General features: G+C 42.0%; 2 protein-coding genes across 2 annotated transcripts; one reads left to right on the top strand and one right to left on the bottom strand.

Annotated features, from left to right (window-relative positions):
- The first annotated feature begins 4,471 nt into the window (after positions 1–4,471).
- tada1 (transcriptional adaptor 1) lies at positions 4,472–13,525 on the top strand. The gene is made up of 8 exons (XM_014989167.2): positions 4,472–4,581; positions 4,940–5,031; positions 5,117–5,182; positions 9,455–9,546; positions 9,740–9,952; positions 10,925–11,076; positions 11,434–11,590; positions 12,137–13,525. Exons 1-8 carry the CDS (start codon positions 4,508–4,510, stop codon positions 12,287–12,289), a joined length of 999 nt encoding a protein of 332 aa, XP_014844653.2. The 5' UTR covers positions 4,472–4,507; the 3' UTR covers positions 12,290–13,525.
- Positions 13,526–13,856: 331 nt separating this feature from the next.
- Positions 13,857–15,855, bottom strand: LOC106919032 (transcription factor Jun-like). Its single transcript, XM_014989168.2, has one exon. The coding sequence runs from the start codon at positions 15,457–15,459 to the stop codon at positions 14,473–14,475; it is 987 nt and encodes a 328-aa protein (XP_014844654.2). The 5' UTR covers positions 15,460–15,855; the 3' UTR covers positions 13,857–14,472.
- Positions 15,856–16,833: the final 978 nt, after the last annotated feature.

The raw sequence follows: 16,833 nt of genomic DNA, 5'->3' as shown, positions 1-16,833 counted from the left end.
GGAGGATGGCCGACCGCCGCTGCGGTGTGGTCCTCCGAGAAACGCTGCAGGTTTCTGAGCTGAAAGCCCTCCTTGTCGCCGAGAGGAGCTTCCAGTCTACAGAGTTTACCGCAGGGGTCGGAAGATGTTGGGACGGTTCTCTGCCAGAAAAAGATCTGCTGTTGTCCGTGAGAGCAACTCATTAACCCTCCGATGTGCAGTGGAGAGTCTAACAGCAAAATCAACAGGCAGGATGTGGAAGATGTTTTCTTTAAAAATGTCTACCCTGATGGAATGGTGGAAAAAAAAATCTGTGGGAGTGAGTCCTCCCTTAGAGTTAAGATATTACCAGAAACCTGTACAAAAAAGGACATAAAAAAAAGATTATGTGGAGGGTTCTGGAAAAGGCTCACTGTAGAGCCGAGAGGTTCAGTTCTCACTCCCAGTACTTAATATGATGGAGCGCCAGTTATTTATCTGTGAATAAGAGTTTAAGGCAAAGTATTCACATCCTTTGAAGGTTTGTTTTGTCACTTTACCTCACAGAGCTGCACAAAGTAGTTAACCAGGGGGAGGTTTTCACCGCGTCGTACAAATAAAAGTCACACAATCAGATCTAGCCAATACAACACAGAACCAACTATCACTGCAACTGCAACCGCAGGTCTTATGAGGTACTGTATGTGTCACTCTCTACCAGCTTTGACATTTTTGCCCGTTGTTCTTTCCGAAAAAGCTCAAGCTCGGTTAGATTGGATGGAAAGCATATGGAAAGAACCTTTTTAAGTCTCACCACAGATGCATCATCGGTCCACTCTAACAAACAAATATGCTTTGATCCACCCTAATGTAGCCGTGGCCGGACGGTGGACCTCCACCCCCAGTCTCAAGTCTTCTTCCTGTCGACCCTGACCAGCCTCCTTTATTTCTACTGAAGAAAAGTTTAAATTTTGGTCCAGATGAGTTTTGTCCATGGTTTTGCTGTGTCCCATGGAGTGGCTTGTGGCATCCTGTGGCTTTCAACGCGACCGCTGTCCACATCTGTTGACAGATTCTCCCACCTAAGTTGTTGATCTCAGCTCCTCAGGAGTTACTAGGAACTTCTTTGCTATTTCTCTGATTATTTCTCTGCTTGTCTGATCTGTAAACATATGTGTTGGAGAAACCTACTAAGTCTTGGTAGGTTTATAATTGTGTCAAACTACTTGCTTCTCTGTGAGATTTTTCAAGCTTGGGATATTGCTTTATAGCCTGTTTAAACTATTATCTAAGAGGAGCGAAATGAGATCATGACTAACCATTTCTTCCTCAGTCTGTGACACACGTGATCTCAACTAGGAGATGCTTTGTAAATGATAAAAACACTTCCAGCAAGCATTTTACAGTGACTGTCAAATAATAAGGTACTATCAATGATGACACCCAGATTTGTGAGACCAGTTTTCAGAATACGAGCTAAAGATGCGATAGTTCCTGATTTAAAGACTTTTTTTCATCAGGGGAAAAATAAAAATAGTTTCTGTTTTGTTTGCATTTAACTACATTGTGATGTCGGACAGACAGCTGAATGGTTGAAAAGATTAATACAATTGTATGTCATCAGCATAGCATTTTAGGCTATACCCCCAAGGATGTGAATACTATAAAAATAGGATATGGCCCAACACTGAACCTTGAGGTACCCCACAAGACAGTGGTGCACTATGTGAGTAAACCTGGTTCATAAGAACAGAAAAAGATCTTCTAGGTAAGAAGTGAACCAGTTTAAGACAATGTCAGAGATTGAAAAACAAATCTCTCAGTCTGTCACTAACTAGGTATTTGGTTCCACTAGGTATTATTTAGGGATATCTGATTATTGAGGGGGGTGAACATAATTGCACGTTCAACTTTTTCATATTTTCTTAAGGTTTTTTTATGGATTTATGGATTTTGACAGGATAAGTTAAGTCAACGAGGCTCAAATTAGAGCCCTGCCGAGAGCGTGCTCCTTTGCTTGCTCATTAACAAACGTTTTGTGCGGAAACACATCCGCTAATGACCCAAGAAGTCAGATGGTTCTCGTTGTTAATGTGGTTGGATCGGCATGGCTGTTTATTCTAGACTCCAAGCTTGAAACCCTCCACACGATCAAAGGGATCTCCTCTGTCAAGAACTTCGACCTCAAAACACTGTGGAGTCAGTACTTGCTCACTGACGTGAGAAACCCACAAGCAGTCCACAGTAAGACTATTAACTGTATGTGTTCTGGCTGTATGATCCCCACTTATTGTGATGAATGGCGTGAGTCACGGCGTTCTGTTTAAGACTTCATGACCGCCTGCCGATGCAGAGCCAGAGAAGCCATCACCCTGACTACGCGACTGTTTTTGTACCATGGCTGAAACAGAGTAAAAACAAATGGGCCTCCCAATCAGGCCTAAGCTGCCTGAGAGGGGTATGAACCCGAGGGGCCGCGGAGGACCACAGCAGGAACCGCAGAAATACTTTACATCCAGTACAGAGGAGCAACAGGATTCCAAATATAGACCATGCTAGAAGAAAAATAGCATTTAATCTCTTCTTTAAGAAGTATATTTTTGCTGCCGCATTCCACATTAGCGGCAGATGTGACTGACTATTGAACAGGGCAGGAATGCGGAGTGGTTAGCAAGGGGAACGTTGTTCAAATATTCCAGCAGACAGCTACTTTAATTCCATTAAAATTGCTGACAGATGCTTGGATTTTATGTAGTAGGAAAGCTATGAAATCAGAAAAGAAAAATATCCTCAGGGGACTGAAAAGGCATATTTCCTATTCGATTAAAGTTAGCAGCAAAAACATTGTGGAAGGTGAAACATTTGGAAATGTCAAGCATCGAATGTCCTTGCATTCGAAGAAGCCAGATTAAGTGTTAATGTGGTTCAGGGAACAGTCAGGAATGATCTCTTTTCTGGCCCAGAAAGGCCTCTAGCACACCAATGTGTACTAAGGCTTCTATTTGTGAGTCCAAGTTTTATTTCTAGTACAATTTACATCAGAATTTTGTGACTAAATCTGGAAGTCATTTCATTATCACTTTTAGAATGTATTCCCCTTGGTATTTTACAACAGTGCGTAGTAGGCAACCAATCAACCAGGCATGGTTCTCCTGTCCATATATGTGTTTTGCATTTCGACAAAGCTTGACCCTGGCGGCGCTGCAGAACGACAGAGTCCCTTGGGATACTTTTAAAGGTTATCCTTGTTTAATCCAAGCAAGAACTCCAAGTCAAACTTGTTCCCAGAGCTCAGAGGAGTCCAGCAGGCCTGCACATGGTCTCTCTCATTCTGGGACTTAGAGTAAAGCTGCCACAGTTGAGGTGGTTCAGACATCTGACCAGGCTACCATTGACACTCTGGATGGATGGATCCATCCATCCTGTACTGGATGAACAGACGGACCCCAACAGGTAGATAGACGCCCACATTTGGGCAAGGATGACTACCAAACACCCGTGCCAACTGAAAGGAAATACCGCCATCTGGTGGTTGAGAAGTTGTATTACAAATTCAAATGTGGTAATCGCACATAGTATTAATTACGGTAAAATTGGAAAGCATCGGAAAATTCACAGCATATCCTCTACAGTATTTGAATTCATACATTTGTACTTTCATACATAAGAATATACTTTTTTTAAAAGTTTATTCTTATAGAATTTTATGTAGATTTCAGTAAAAAGCCAACCTAAGTCATAGCAAAAGGATAACGTTATTTGAAAAATCCTTACCATAGTCATCAATCAGTGGAGCGGGATATAGCTAAGTTTGGTTTCATGTTTTGGGGATCAGAAAACAGAAGATAATTACAATATTACATGTTGGGTAGAAATCTTCAGATAATTCAAAATGTCTCCAGAGATTTAAAGACAGGCCATATATTTTCTTTTTCTTTTTTTTTTTCTGGACACATAAATAATTGTTAGGACGTGTTGTAAGCTTCACAAACCTACTGATAAATTTCAAACTGTTCTTGTGTTTCGTATTTCGTATTCAACTATTTTTCAAGGCAACTCGTTGCATTAAATTAAATTTCGTTTAGTAGTTCATTTATTTACTTAACTTTTTATATGCACTAGTTTATGTTGGTCTATCAAAAATAGAAAACAAAAACAAAACAAAAGAAAAAACAAGAATACACTGAACCTTGAAATTGAATCCCGACCAAATTTAAAAAGGGGTGAAAGGATACGTTTGTCTGAACATCAACGGGAAATTTTGGTAAGGATTTTAATTGTAGTATCATATTCTGCCACAAGATAGAAGTAATGATTCGGTAATCCTTCATACTTTTTAAGGTTCAACTGTGAACACCAGTTACTTTCTTTTTGTTCGGAAAACAACATAAAAAACACACAACTGTCACCTATCAATTGGCTAGTAAATATATATCGGCTAAAAAAACCGTACAAGATTAAAATTTGATCTATTTTTGTTAACTTCCATTTTTGAATAAAGTTTGTAAAAAACCTTTGCGTCGCTTGGTGATGACGTATTTCTGACGCCATGGCGGCTCACGCTAGCGAGCTGGAGATTGCGAAGAAGAATTTAACAAATGCCATCGGCGATAACGTGAAGCAGTAAGATGAGCAGGCTGCTGATGAGTTTCCTCTCTGTGGGGTTTGCTTTGCACCCCATTCCCACGTCGGAGAAAAATCATATAGTTAATTTGAGGCATCTCGGCATGTTAGCACCTGGCTAGCACTTAGCTATTAGCATTAGCTAGCTAATGTTTTTAGCGGTTCATTCCTCACTGAGTATCCATTTGACTTTTTTTTGAGGATTTTTGTGCCTTCCGAGTATTGCTACGATTGATAAACGTCTGCTCTTTCTGTTTTATTTTAGTTAAAATGTGTCATTAACTTGTTTAACGTAAAAAAAGCCGTTAATTGTAGCTATTTAAAGTTCTCTCATTCCTAATTTGTTTTGTACTTGCAGTTATTGGGCTAACCTAAAGCTGTGGTTCAAACAGAAGATTAGCAAAGAAGAGTTTGACGTCGAGGCACGTCGCCTGTTGCCTCAGGAGAATGGTTGGTGTGCAGAAGAAGCTGCTTTCCTTGCTAGTTTTCTGAAAAGCAATGTGGCTTATCAAAGATGTTCTCTTTTCTATCCCAGTCCACTTTCACAACGACTTCCTGTTGGCCATTCTTACACGATGTCAGATCATTGTTTCTACACCAGGTGAGTTTGATGCATCAGGGTTCGTGCAAACTTTAGAGCATTTTATTCCCCCAAAATGTCAGACAATTTGACTTGCGTGCTACAAATGAGTATTTATTTACTAATGGGTTTTGTAGATAAGGTAAAAATCTGACCTCATATAACTTTATTTAACAATACCTACAGGAGAAACAAGATATTTGCATGAACTGAATAACAAGACACATAATGCAATTTTTTTTCTCTCATTGCCTGAAGTTAAATCTGACCAAACGTCTCTGGTTTTAGGTCAGTCACTACCCAAATTATCTCTATATACTAAACACCAGAAAACTTTTTTGTTTAAAACATTTCAAAGGTTTACAGGCATGACTGTCTTTTAAACTGTATGACTTGGGTCAAACCTAAAATGATCATGAAACATCAGAAAACCTCCGAACACATTAAGAAATTCACCAGGACACACAATTATAAAAATTTGGGCTGTTACCTAATATTTATATGGCTGCTGTTCAACCATTTACCAATATCATTGACATTGCACAAGAAAAAAAATCTCTTCACTTTCAACTAGGGCTGTTGTAAACGAATATTTTAGTAATCGAGTAATCTATTGATTATTCTTACGATTAATCGAGTAATCGAATAAAAAAAATTATAAAATGAAATATTGGTAAATCTGGCATACCGGTGTTACTATCAGATATCAATATCAGTCCAATTTTTCATATTTGAGCATCCTTAACAGTTGCTTTTTTGTAGTTTAGAAAACTAACCTGTAACAATAATAGCTCACTTTCTAAGTTAACCAGAAGAAAAGTTATAGAAAAATCTGAAATTATATTGAATTTAATAACAAAGAGGCAGGCTCACAAATATGCTTATAAAAATGTCTACAATCCAGCTTTTAGTTTATGTATTCATCTTCAGTGAGTTTAATAGATTAATTAAACTCACCTTGCCACCTAACCTGTCACGCTTTGGGTTTGAAAATACGGGAAATGCCACCTGGAGTGGGAGGAGAGGGCGAATGAACGAACGTAAGATGGGGTGGAGGGGAGGAAATAGACCAGCGGACTGACGAACCGTTAGACCGAGGGACGAACACGGGGGGAAGCAATACGGGATATTTACGACACCTTCACTGGTCACACTCAGAAACTCATCTACCAGCCATGTACGATGCGCTCCGCCACCCGTTTCTTCAGACCGGGATATGAAATTTATTGTGCGGTTCGTCGGTAAAGCTACATTTACACGGTAAGCATCAGCTACTCAGCCGCCCGCCCTGTTCAGGCTATCCGCTCACCTCAGCGCTCTTCCCGCCGTTCGCTTTCAACCAGCAGCCCCGGAGGAGAAATGCTGCCGTACTCCAGGCATCCCCCAGTCATTTTAAGGATGCTTATTGGTTCCCCGAAAACGATAAAAAGTCGGGCATTATCATCAATCAATAAAATCTCCACGGGACAATCTTGAAGATTGGACTTTATGCCGCTGAGACTTAGCTTTTGTCAACAACTCAGAGGCGGAAGTGAGAGCTCCGCGCAACGCAAATGAAGTCCCGGCCGGAACACGGTGCGCTAACTAATAAAACATAAATTAACGAAGCTTCGAGGCAGGTAAATTTTCCTCGAGGAATTTTAGTAATCGAGGTACTCGAATCATTCGAGGAATCGTTTCAGCCCTACTTTCAACACTGTGTGAAACAGAAACAAATGTCTTGATTGAATTAAAGTATTTTTTTACATCTAATTTTTTATGGGAGAGGTGTGTGAAGAATGTTGAGCTTAGCGGTATATACACAAAACGAAAGAAATAAATCAAAGAGCTTAAATCGAGAAACAAATGATTTATTTCTGGTTTTAAAAAAAAAACTTTATTTGGGATAATCACTTAAGATCAAGTGCTTAGGTTGCTATTATCATCAGTGTACGCAGACAACATGGAATAAATCTGGGGTGTGTTTAACCAGAAAATCAACTGGATAACTGATTTCCAAAGCATGTTGTATTTTTTAATAGCATCAACAAAGTAATTGTACGAATCTGTTTGGCCATACTTTCTGCTTCTCACAGAAGGAATTAATTTAAGTTAATGAGTCCCAACAACACTTAATTTCCCTTTGAGATCAATATAGTATTTTTTTAAAATTGAACTGAATAGTAATGTTATCAGTCAAGAGGTTGTAGCCACACCTTGTTCCTGCTTGTATTTTCAACAAAGTTGCACCACCATAACTGAGAAAGTGACCAAGTCTTTCAAATCAGTTGATCGATTCCAATTTGAATTTTTTTTATGTGTCCAACAAGCTAGTTTGGGAAGAAAATGTTTGTATGCATAAGAAATAACCACAATTTATTCTTTTTGAATTTTTTTTTTCAGTCTTCCCATAATCAGATATTTGTAAAACTGGCCAGAAAGAGAGCAAAGCTTTTAGACGCATTTCAAAAGAAAACAACAACAAGGTTTTATGAAGTCAACTGTTGTTGATCTCCAGTCTGCTAGTGCTTTAATTCTCATGTTGCTCTGGTCTTGTTTTGCTTTAGAAATAACACCTTTATAAGATAGTGAGTAGCCTTGCTTTCTTTTTCACCCGTCCGACGTCAGTCGTGTTCTTTTCAGTTTCTGTAAGCAATCAAACTCTCCAATGATCTCAGGATTATGGTTTCCCGCTTAGATTTATGATTGTGTTTAGTCTTCTAAATTCCCACTTTATCCCTGTAACCATAACCTTAAACCTGTGTGGCGCCTGAGTAAGTTTCATAATCTGTCTCGGTTTCATTTAGTCCAGGGAGAGAACTAGGAAATACCCTCCATACATCAAACCTGCGTTGCCACCCGGACACCCCCGCTCGTTCCGCTGCTGCACGCAAAGGCATTTCGTCTCTACGTCTGAAGTTGCTGTCGATTTAGCACTGCTCACATATTCGGGTTTCGAGTGAATTTTCAGGACTAACCCAAAACGCACTATGAAGTTTCCAGATTACTTCAACGTAAACCTTTGAATGCACAGGTTTTGCACAACTCTTTGCTCTCTAAAAAAGGAGCTCAGCAGCAAAATTCACGCCGAGTGTCTGTTACATGAATAGGCCAATATGCACGTATCATATTTGGACACCCAAGAGACCAAGACGACGCCTAGCAACTGATCGCCAGGGCCTTACCATTAGAAGGTCACAAACAGGATGTTGTCTGACAGACGGGGCCACAGAGCTTCATTACCAGGTCGCAACACAGATACAAAGAGACTGAAAGATTCGGTTTACGTGATCGACGCACGTCATAATTCTCCACTGGACTTAAGCGATGGCTGAAAGATATCATAACTATGAAAGAAGTCTTTTCCACTCCAGCAGATCACATCGCAAACCCACCACTCTTAGCTATGACTATGCATCCAAAGATTTCTCTACAGAAGTTGCAGTTAATGCCCCACAAAACACCGTTTCTATTAGTTGTGCTTTTTTTTTTATTTTTTTATTTCATCTGATGATTTTTGTGACAATCCTATTGCTGTCTCCAGTTGATGAATAAACTTTAAAATCAATTCAGAAACCGAGGCGGCAATCATCACTTTCAGAAACAGAGCGCCGGTGTGTGACGTCAACGGGCCGAAAACGAGTTCTTCGGCTCATTTTGGGAACATAAACCGTTCGCGTAGAGGTCTGATTGCAGTCGCATCAATCAGTGGTATGAGCGACCAGGAAACAAAAACAAAATCCAACTTAAGGAAAAAAAAAAAATCTGAATGGAGCATTAAGAGCAGCTGTCTGAACGTAGCCTGAGTCGACTTGTGAACAACGTGAGACGTCGCCGTCAAGACCAAGAGCTCATGACACGTTATGGACGCCGTGAAGACACTGGAGATTTTTTGTTGCGGCATACCCACAACCTTTGTTTGCTTGACGTATTGTTTGACTTTGGAAAAACACAAGTGTACGCTTCTACTTTAATTCTCTTTTTGTATTCTGTAATGTCCCTGGCCTGTGAACTTTTTTTGTTTTCCATGGATTTCACCTGAAAACCAAATATCTCTAACATTTTGTGAAAATGTATGCGCGTGCCAAGTATGCTTTTTTTTTTGTACGGGACTTTTAGTTTGTTGCAGATAATAAACTAACATCTAAGTTCAGTTCAGACTGCAGATGTGTGTCATGACTTGTGTGACGCCACTACAAGACTCTTTCCATTGCTTTGTTCATGAGTCATAACCCGTTTTAAGAGCGTATTCTCTCGCTTGCCGACTCTCCATTAGTTATTAATGCTTCTTGTCTTTCCTTCTCTGTGCTCTAGAGGGCCCCGGTTCCATGCAGTGGCAAAGCTGCACCTCAAAGTCTGACAAGTCAAAAGGAAAGAAGAAGTGTTCCTCCAGGCAGAAATTTGACGTAAATCCTCATTCTTCTTCTTCTTATTATTTTTTTTCCAAATTCACTTCAGAGGAAGTCACAGTTCAGATAAGTCAGTTGTTTGTATCATGAGCGGTTGTTTTTAACGTCTGGGACAGGTGATGAATGATTCACTGCACGCTTAGTAGTTGACTCACCGTCTCGTTGCGATGTTGCGTTGGGTGCCCCGCAGCACCGCTTCCAGCCACAGAACCCTCTGTTCGGCGCGCAGCCGTTCAGTCCGCGGGAGGCGGGCGGCGAGGAGGAGGAGCTGCGGCTGAGCGCCCACACGCTGCTGCTGCCGACCCGGGGCCAGCTGGAGGCCCGCATGATGGTCACCGCCTTCGAGATGGGGCTGGACAACGTCACAGAAGACGCCATCAGCACCGTGGTCTGCGCTGTAGAGGTGGGCCTTCGTCATCCATATGCCTGCTGACAAACATCGTATGATAACGACTTTCTCCATCACAAACGGCGGGGAAAATACGCATCGGGCAGAATTTGTCATATTATATGTAGACGTGTTTCTGATGGTGGTTTTGATGTCAAATTTTCACTGAAGTGTTGGCAGTCCGTACAGAGAAGGAAACAAACAAAAGAAATTAAAGTAATGTGTAATAGTGTAAAATAACAGAGTATTCAGGTAATTGTCAACTAATTTAGTAAGGGATTAATCGTCAACCAGTGTTAAGAGTCGAAAAAGACAGCGAAAAAGAACAACATATTCACAGCCATATTTAAGCCAAAACTGTACCAAAAATATCAACATTTAGCATTTAAGATAAAGAAAAAAACTCTGTCTGTAAATATGTTGTACCCAGAATTCCTCAGTTTTATCTTCACCTGGTTCAAAACCTGTAAAAATCTTCTTTTGTTATATAAGAATCAATCAATCAATCCAAAAGCAATCAACAGATTAGCTCCATAAGTGATGTGAAGTCGAGCAGAACGGACTCACGTGTCGACATTAGAAGGATTTTTCAGTTGTGGATGAATGGTTTGCTACAAATGCGGTTGATGAATTTTGGGCCATAAAATATTTTCCTTATCTAAAAAAAAGGAATTCTATTGGCTATTGTTGTTTTACGTATTTCTAGTATTGAATAAGATAATCTTAAGTCTCATGTCGCACTGTTACATATAACTTCAATTCTGAACTTATTTGTTTGGGTTTCTTTCTGTGTACGGATTGCTTGGGTATTTACCAACACCTGCTGAAAATTTCACGTCACTAGCACCTTTAGAAATACATTTACCACAAAACATCGGACTTCTTTTACTAATGTCGCATCCTGTTTCTTCAACTTGCCTGGCGTAAATCATCGAACGGAGACCGTTTTCCTCCTGCTCATGCGTTGACGCCGAACTCTCATTTCAGCACCACTTGAAAGACGTCCTGACCGCCGTGGTCACTCGGAGGAAGGCGTACCGGCTACGTGACGGACACTTCCCCTACGCCTTCGGCACCGACGTCACGCCTCGGCCTTATCTGAAGAACAGCCTGTCTGCATACCACGGCATCAGCGAATGGTAGAGAGCGTCAACGTTTTCTAGTTAACTCAGGGGTGTCATGCTCATTTTTTTGGTTTTGGGCCACATGAAGATCAAATGTATGTTGCTAGGGACAGCGCACATTAATTGATATTTCTGTAAATGCACCAGATTTAGCCAAAAACGCTAATTTCTATCTGTTGTGATGTGGAATCTTTTTCCACGTTGATGTAATTTAGCAGAGTATAGATTAAAACTGCTCTGATTTGATTGATAAAAATATGTAAAAAAACACACAAAAAAACAGCTCTTGACACCATTGCCTAATGATGATACAGAACCAACTGCTTTGGTTAGTTATTTTTGTGTGTTTTCCTTTTCTTTCTTTTTTTTAAGTCCTCCTCCAAGCGCGTCTCTTGCTGCCTGCCCGCCGCCTCAGGTGTCCCCCGACGATGCCGAGCAGAAAGCCGTCCACTTGCTTGCTTGCTCCTCTGACGCGCTACCTGCACCGCTTCCTCCAATCAGCATGTTTGACCTCCTGGAAGCGCTAAAGGTACGAAGATCAGCAAAAATGCGTCTGCATATATGAGCAGCAAGTGTTTCTTTTATCTGTCTTTACTTTTAAAAATAGCCAGGGTCGGCTCAAGATAGGATGGGGCCTTGAGTAGAATATAATTTAGGTGAGGGGGGGTGGGGAGGTGCGAAGCAGCTGCTTAGTTTGCTTATTTTTTGGGTCGACTCTGAATATAATCAGCATTAAAACAACTTTTTTCAAGAGACAATAGCTAATTGCTTAATTGGTATTTACATGAAGTTTAAAAAAAATGTCTTCCAATAACTTATAATTACCAAGTCATAGTTTTAATTTCCTGTACACTTTTAATAATTTTAACACAAAACACAGTTGGACTATAGTGGCCTGACCTGGCACCCCTACCACTGCCATTATGAAGTTTTCTGAACTGATTATCATCAATCCCCTTTGCTTCGTCTTCTCACACTGACAGAGTAAACCTAAAGTTTCCTAGAGTGACGAGGAAAGGCTGTTTTAGCATGCTTTCAGATTTTTAACGCTTCGCGTAACATCTGTGTGGCGCAGGTTCATCGCGGCGTGATGCCCTCCCACACCATGTATGCCCTCAACATGGAGCGCATCCTGATCCAGCTCTGGCACCCCAGCCACGAGGAACTGGAGCAGGACCGCATACACAGGCAGAGACTGGCCGGTAAGGAGGGCATGCTGGTCAGCTGAGAGGCTGACTCTCTTCTCACCAAACTGTAGGACTGAGCCTGTCTCTGGAAATCAGTCCCATCTCCACAACAGCCACATGGGGGGAAAAAGTGTTTTCCAGGAAGTGAAAGACTTGGATAATACCTGTGGCTTACAGAAGATGGAGCAAGAGGAAAACCAGGGAGCTGGAACACTGCTGTCGTCTGTATGACGTAAAAACTTTACCTGTCCAACTTTAATTACTTGTTGACTGCACAATAGGAATCAATTGGTTATAATAGCTATAATTTAATCTGTTTTAAACTATAGGAGCAAATGAAACACAAGAGTCTAGTTCAAGTGTTTTTGGTCTAGTTTCTAGTGGAAATATTGTAGTTTTGTCTTATTTCAAGTGTACTAATATATTTGCACCAGAAATTAGTCCAAAAATACTATTATGCTTTTCGTGGATTTCATGTGGGAACTTCTTCAAATCTAACCTGCTGCTTTAAGGGATAACAGGTCACATCCTGCATGTCCAAACGATGTCCATCAACTTTACAAAGCTGCAAGGAATGTTAATTATCAGAAATTAGATAAAAATACAAAACAAAAATCTTGAAAACAGATTCAATTTGTCAGCTATACCTCCAGCTTTGGTTGTGTACTATGCTTATTACTTCTTCCTAAATAGCACAAAGTTCCATTTTTCCCCCCTGTTTTACTTTATTAATTTAAGTAACTTTTTTTTTGTTAGCACAGAGTTACACATAATTGACAGATGAAACATGTTGGCACCATTATTCCTCCGCAGGTTTAGCTGCAGCAGAAAGCTATGCACCACACTTTTCAGATTTTTAGTTGTAAAATAAAAGGTCTTCCGTTGACAAATTAGGATTAAATCACAGAACTTTCTAGCAAAGTACTATAAGATTTTAGGTTGCAATGTTGATGTGAAAATTGTTAAATTGGTTTAAAAAAAAATACTTCAGTAAAGTGCTGTATATCGGACAATGCTTAAATATTTTCAACATCTGCGATGTTCAGAGTAAATGTTGGAATCTGCTCTGGAGAACAGCTGAAGTTCACAGTGTGCATTGAACTCCTCTTGAAACATAATATCCAGAATGTCTCATAATATTTACTAGTTTCTAGTGGCAGTGTTGGTGATCCTCAGTGTTTTTACATTGTACATGTGTTCATACATTTTTTTGTTGCTATTTTTTTATATATATATTTCACATAGTTATAAATAAAAGTCATTTTGTTTAAGCTAAATCATACATTGCGTTTTTACTACGCACTTAAGTGTGTAAACAGAGCTGAATTTGCTTCAGTGGTTACTTGTAGGAGTCACCAGCAGCAGAGTGGGGAGAGGGGCGGGGGAGGCCAGTGATTCAGCCACGCGCAGCCTTCCCGGTGCGCCCTCCGAGTCATCTTCCCATATTTGGGCTCCCTGCGGCTTACTTCCGGAAGCCGGGCTCTATCCAATGAGCGCTCGCGCCTGACACGCCACAGAATGACTCAAGGTCCCGTCTGTTCCCGAGTCTGGAATAACAAAAGCCGCTTGCTTCTCGTTCCTTATAAATTAGACAAAAATGCTAGCATATATGTTCAACTTTTCTTTTATTCATTTAGCCTTATTTACATTTAAGTGCTCAAAAATGCAGCGTACAAATATTACAAAGAGTTATTTTTTTTAGGGCTAACAAGTTACACACGTATTAAAAAGTCGTATGAACAAGAGTGTTCTGAAAGTAAGGCAGCTGTCAGTAAGCTACACACACCTAGAAGATAATGATAATAAAAACCGTCTGGAAGGTGTGAAAGCTGTTAGTGTTTTTTTTTCTTTTCTTTAAATGGTGCACGAGCTCCAGAGCTAAACTCGAGCTGTCATTGTGTTTCGCCGTGTGCAGCTGTATCCCACGCCACCTCAGTTCCTGTAATGAGGTGCATATTTTCCACGCGTGACCTACAAGTTCTTGTAGAAATAAAAAAAAATGTAGTGAAATTCAAAAGTGGGCAGACTATAGGAGCAAAAGTTTCACTCAGCTGTGTGCGTGTGTCTGCAACATAACAGGTGTTGGCTTCCTTTTACACCGACCAAGCCAAAAACAGTTCGTGTCCATGTGCTGTCGGGAGTGGGGAAAAAAGTTGATGGAAGGTCTCAAGCAGCCATCTGAAGTTGCATTTGGTCCCTTGTTGGCTCCGTCAGTCTCCGCAGCCTAGAAGGCTTGGAGCTGCTGCGTCAGGATGAGCTGACAGCCGCTGTTGACGTGGTCCATGACCTTCTGCTTGAGCAGAGCCAGCTCGTCTCGAAGGACATTGGCGGAGGAAACCAGCTCCGTGTTCTGGGTTTTCAGGTTCTTGACCCTCTCCTCCAGTCGGGAGATCCTCTCCAACTTCCTTTTTCGGCACTTGGACGCGGCCACTCTGTTCCTCATGCGCTTCCTCTCCGCCTTGATGCGCTCCTGGGTCTCCATGTCGATCGGGGAGAGCGGAGGCGTCTCGCCGGACATCTCGGGCACCGTTTGCGGCTCCTCCTTGAGCGCCTGCAACCGTGGGTGCTGCTGCTGTTGCGCCGCCGCCGCCAGCTGGTGGTCCGTGTGGTTGTGTGGCGGCTGCGGGGCTCCCGGATAACTTGTCGGCGGGTGCCTCTCCTCGACAGGTGCGGACGCGGAGCCCACGGTTCGGCTAAAACCGGCCAGGTTGGTGTATTCGGGCGGCTCCGTGCGCACCGTACAGCTGTAGGGAATCCCGCCGCCTTCGCACGGAGCCGCGCCGGGTGCCACCCCGCTGGTCCCGCCGGTCTGAGCGTCAGGGTGGGCGGCGGGGATCTGCTGGTAGTGGAGCTCAGCCAGGGCCCTCACGAACCCTTCGGCGAAGCCCTCCTGCTCGTCGCTGACGTTCTTGGGGCAGATGAACTGGGTCGGGGTGGGGGTCGTCAGCCCGCTGCAGGACTGGATGATCAGTCTCTCCAACTCAGGCGACGCCAGCTTCAGTAAACCGACGTCGGGCGAAGTGAGAATGTCCAGGGCCTTCGCCCCCAGCTGGGGCTTGAAGTTTTTCGGGTCGTTCAGATTCAGGGTCATGGTTTGTTTCAGTGTCTTGGGGTTGAACCCGTACACAGCCGCCCCGTCATGCTGGGAGTTGGAGGCATTTACAGCTTCGTCGTAGAACGTCGCTTCCATTTTACGGATTTTTCTAGACATAAACTTTTCTTCTAAATCCCGTCCAAATAGTAGAGTTTGAACAAAGAGTCCGATTTCTGCTGTTTTTACGGTATATTCTGTGACGATCTGTCCACTGTCCCGAGGCAGATGCTGCCTATTGTTGGGAGTTCAACTCACTTGACAACTTTGCGTCCCGAGAAAAGTTTTCCTTTGTGAACCGTGCGGTCATCGACAAACAAAAACGTTTCTTCCGCCGCCGAGCTTCTGTGCGTCTACCCCCCGTCAAACCTCCTGTTTTGGATTGTCCTCCCGTTCTAATAACTAAAAAAAAAAACAACACTCCGAAAACGGGTAATACTTTCAATCACTTCCAACGTGGAGACGAACTTTATCCACCTCTAAGCTGCAGTCCCACTGAAAATAACAATGATGTCATTTCTACGCCCTGTGATTGGCTGAAGACGAGAGAGCGGGCGGGGATCGTCTAATGACATGTGTGTTGCTCCGACAACCGGCCCTGTCCCCGCCTCTCCTCGCGAGGGTTTATGGGATTAGGTAATGCAAGGCGCAGCAGCAATGTACTCTGGGATTACGTAGTGTTTTTGAATATTTAGTTACCCGCTTAATTTCTATTTATCCATCCCGATCACGACACTTTTTATACGATTATGGACGCCTCGACTCAGGTTTTAGGGGAGCAAATTTAAGTATCAAAGCGCAAAAGTCTCGGGAGTGACGGTCAGGAATAGAAAGATAAAGCGGTTCAGGAAGTGACCACTGCTCGGCCGTGAAAGTATGTTTAAACATAGACTACAGATGATGAGCCTGACCTAGATCAAGAGTGCTTTTGTTCTAGGGAAGACGCTCTTACAGTCACAGTTCTGCAGTTTGTGTCAAACCCGCAGATGGAAATATTATCCCAAGTCCTAAACGAAGACACTTTGAAGTGCTTTGCATGAAAAGTACATTCAAAAGCCAGTGCGTGCTTAAGAATAAGTGTATCATAGTTTAGGTTTTGCATAAAAAGAAGCTGTAAAATGGAAATAAAAGTAAATGAGTAGAGAGTAGAGGCTGATAAAAAAATAGATTAGTGTTTGCCTTTGCTGAAAAGCTGATGTAAACTGTGTTTCCAGTCCTGATTTAAAGGAGCCAACACAGCTGAGGAGCTCAGAAACTAGATGCTGCCTCCCGCTTATTAGTTCTGGTTCTGGGAATCCATGGAAAGAGGTCCCTGCTGACCAGAGAGGTCCAGGTGGTTTTTAGCTAGCAAACAGCTGAAATAAATTTGGTTCATTTAGTGATATTAGAAGATTTTCAAAATCTCTGAGAAAGAGAGAAAGTGCCACAATGTAAAGACTGCTGTGGGATGTTTAATTTCCTAATACCGCTCAGAACTTTGGTAACAACATTTTG

Source organism: Poecilia mexicana, unplaced genomic scaffold, assembly GCF_051168715.1.
Source record: "Poecilia mexicana isolate PSO_F unplaced genomic scaffold, ASM5116871v1 scaffold_17, whole genome shotgun sequence".
In the NCBI taxonomy this organism is placed as follows: domain Eukaryota; kingdom Metazoa; phylum Chordata; class Actinopteri; order Cyprinodontiformes; family Poeciliidae; genus Poecilia; species Poecilia mexicana.
This window is presented reverse-complemented; position numbering and strand designations above follow the sequence as displayed.

What these genes read in the sequence shown, in the direction of transcription:
- LOC106919032 (XM_014989168.2), bottom strand. Translation starts at nt 15,459, where the DNA reads ATGTCTAGAAAAATCCGTAAAATGGAAGCGACGTTCTACGACGAAGCT.
- tada1 (XM_014989167.2), top strand. Translation starts at nt 4,508, where the DNA reads ATGGCGGCTCACGCTAGCGAGCTGGAGATTGCGAAGAAGAATTTAACA. An exon ending in CCTGTTGCCTCAGGAGAATG is followed by an intron (nt 5,032 to 5,116) that starts GTTGGTGTGCAG and finishes TTTCTATCCCAG; the next exon opens with TCCACTTTCACAACGACTTC. An exon ending in CCGTGGTCTGCGCTGTAGAG is followed by an intron (nt 9,953 to 10,924) that starts GTGGGCCTTCGT and finishes CTCTCATTTCAG; the next exon opens with CACCACTTGAAAGACGTCCT.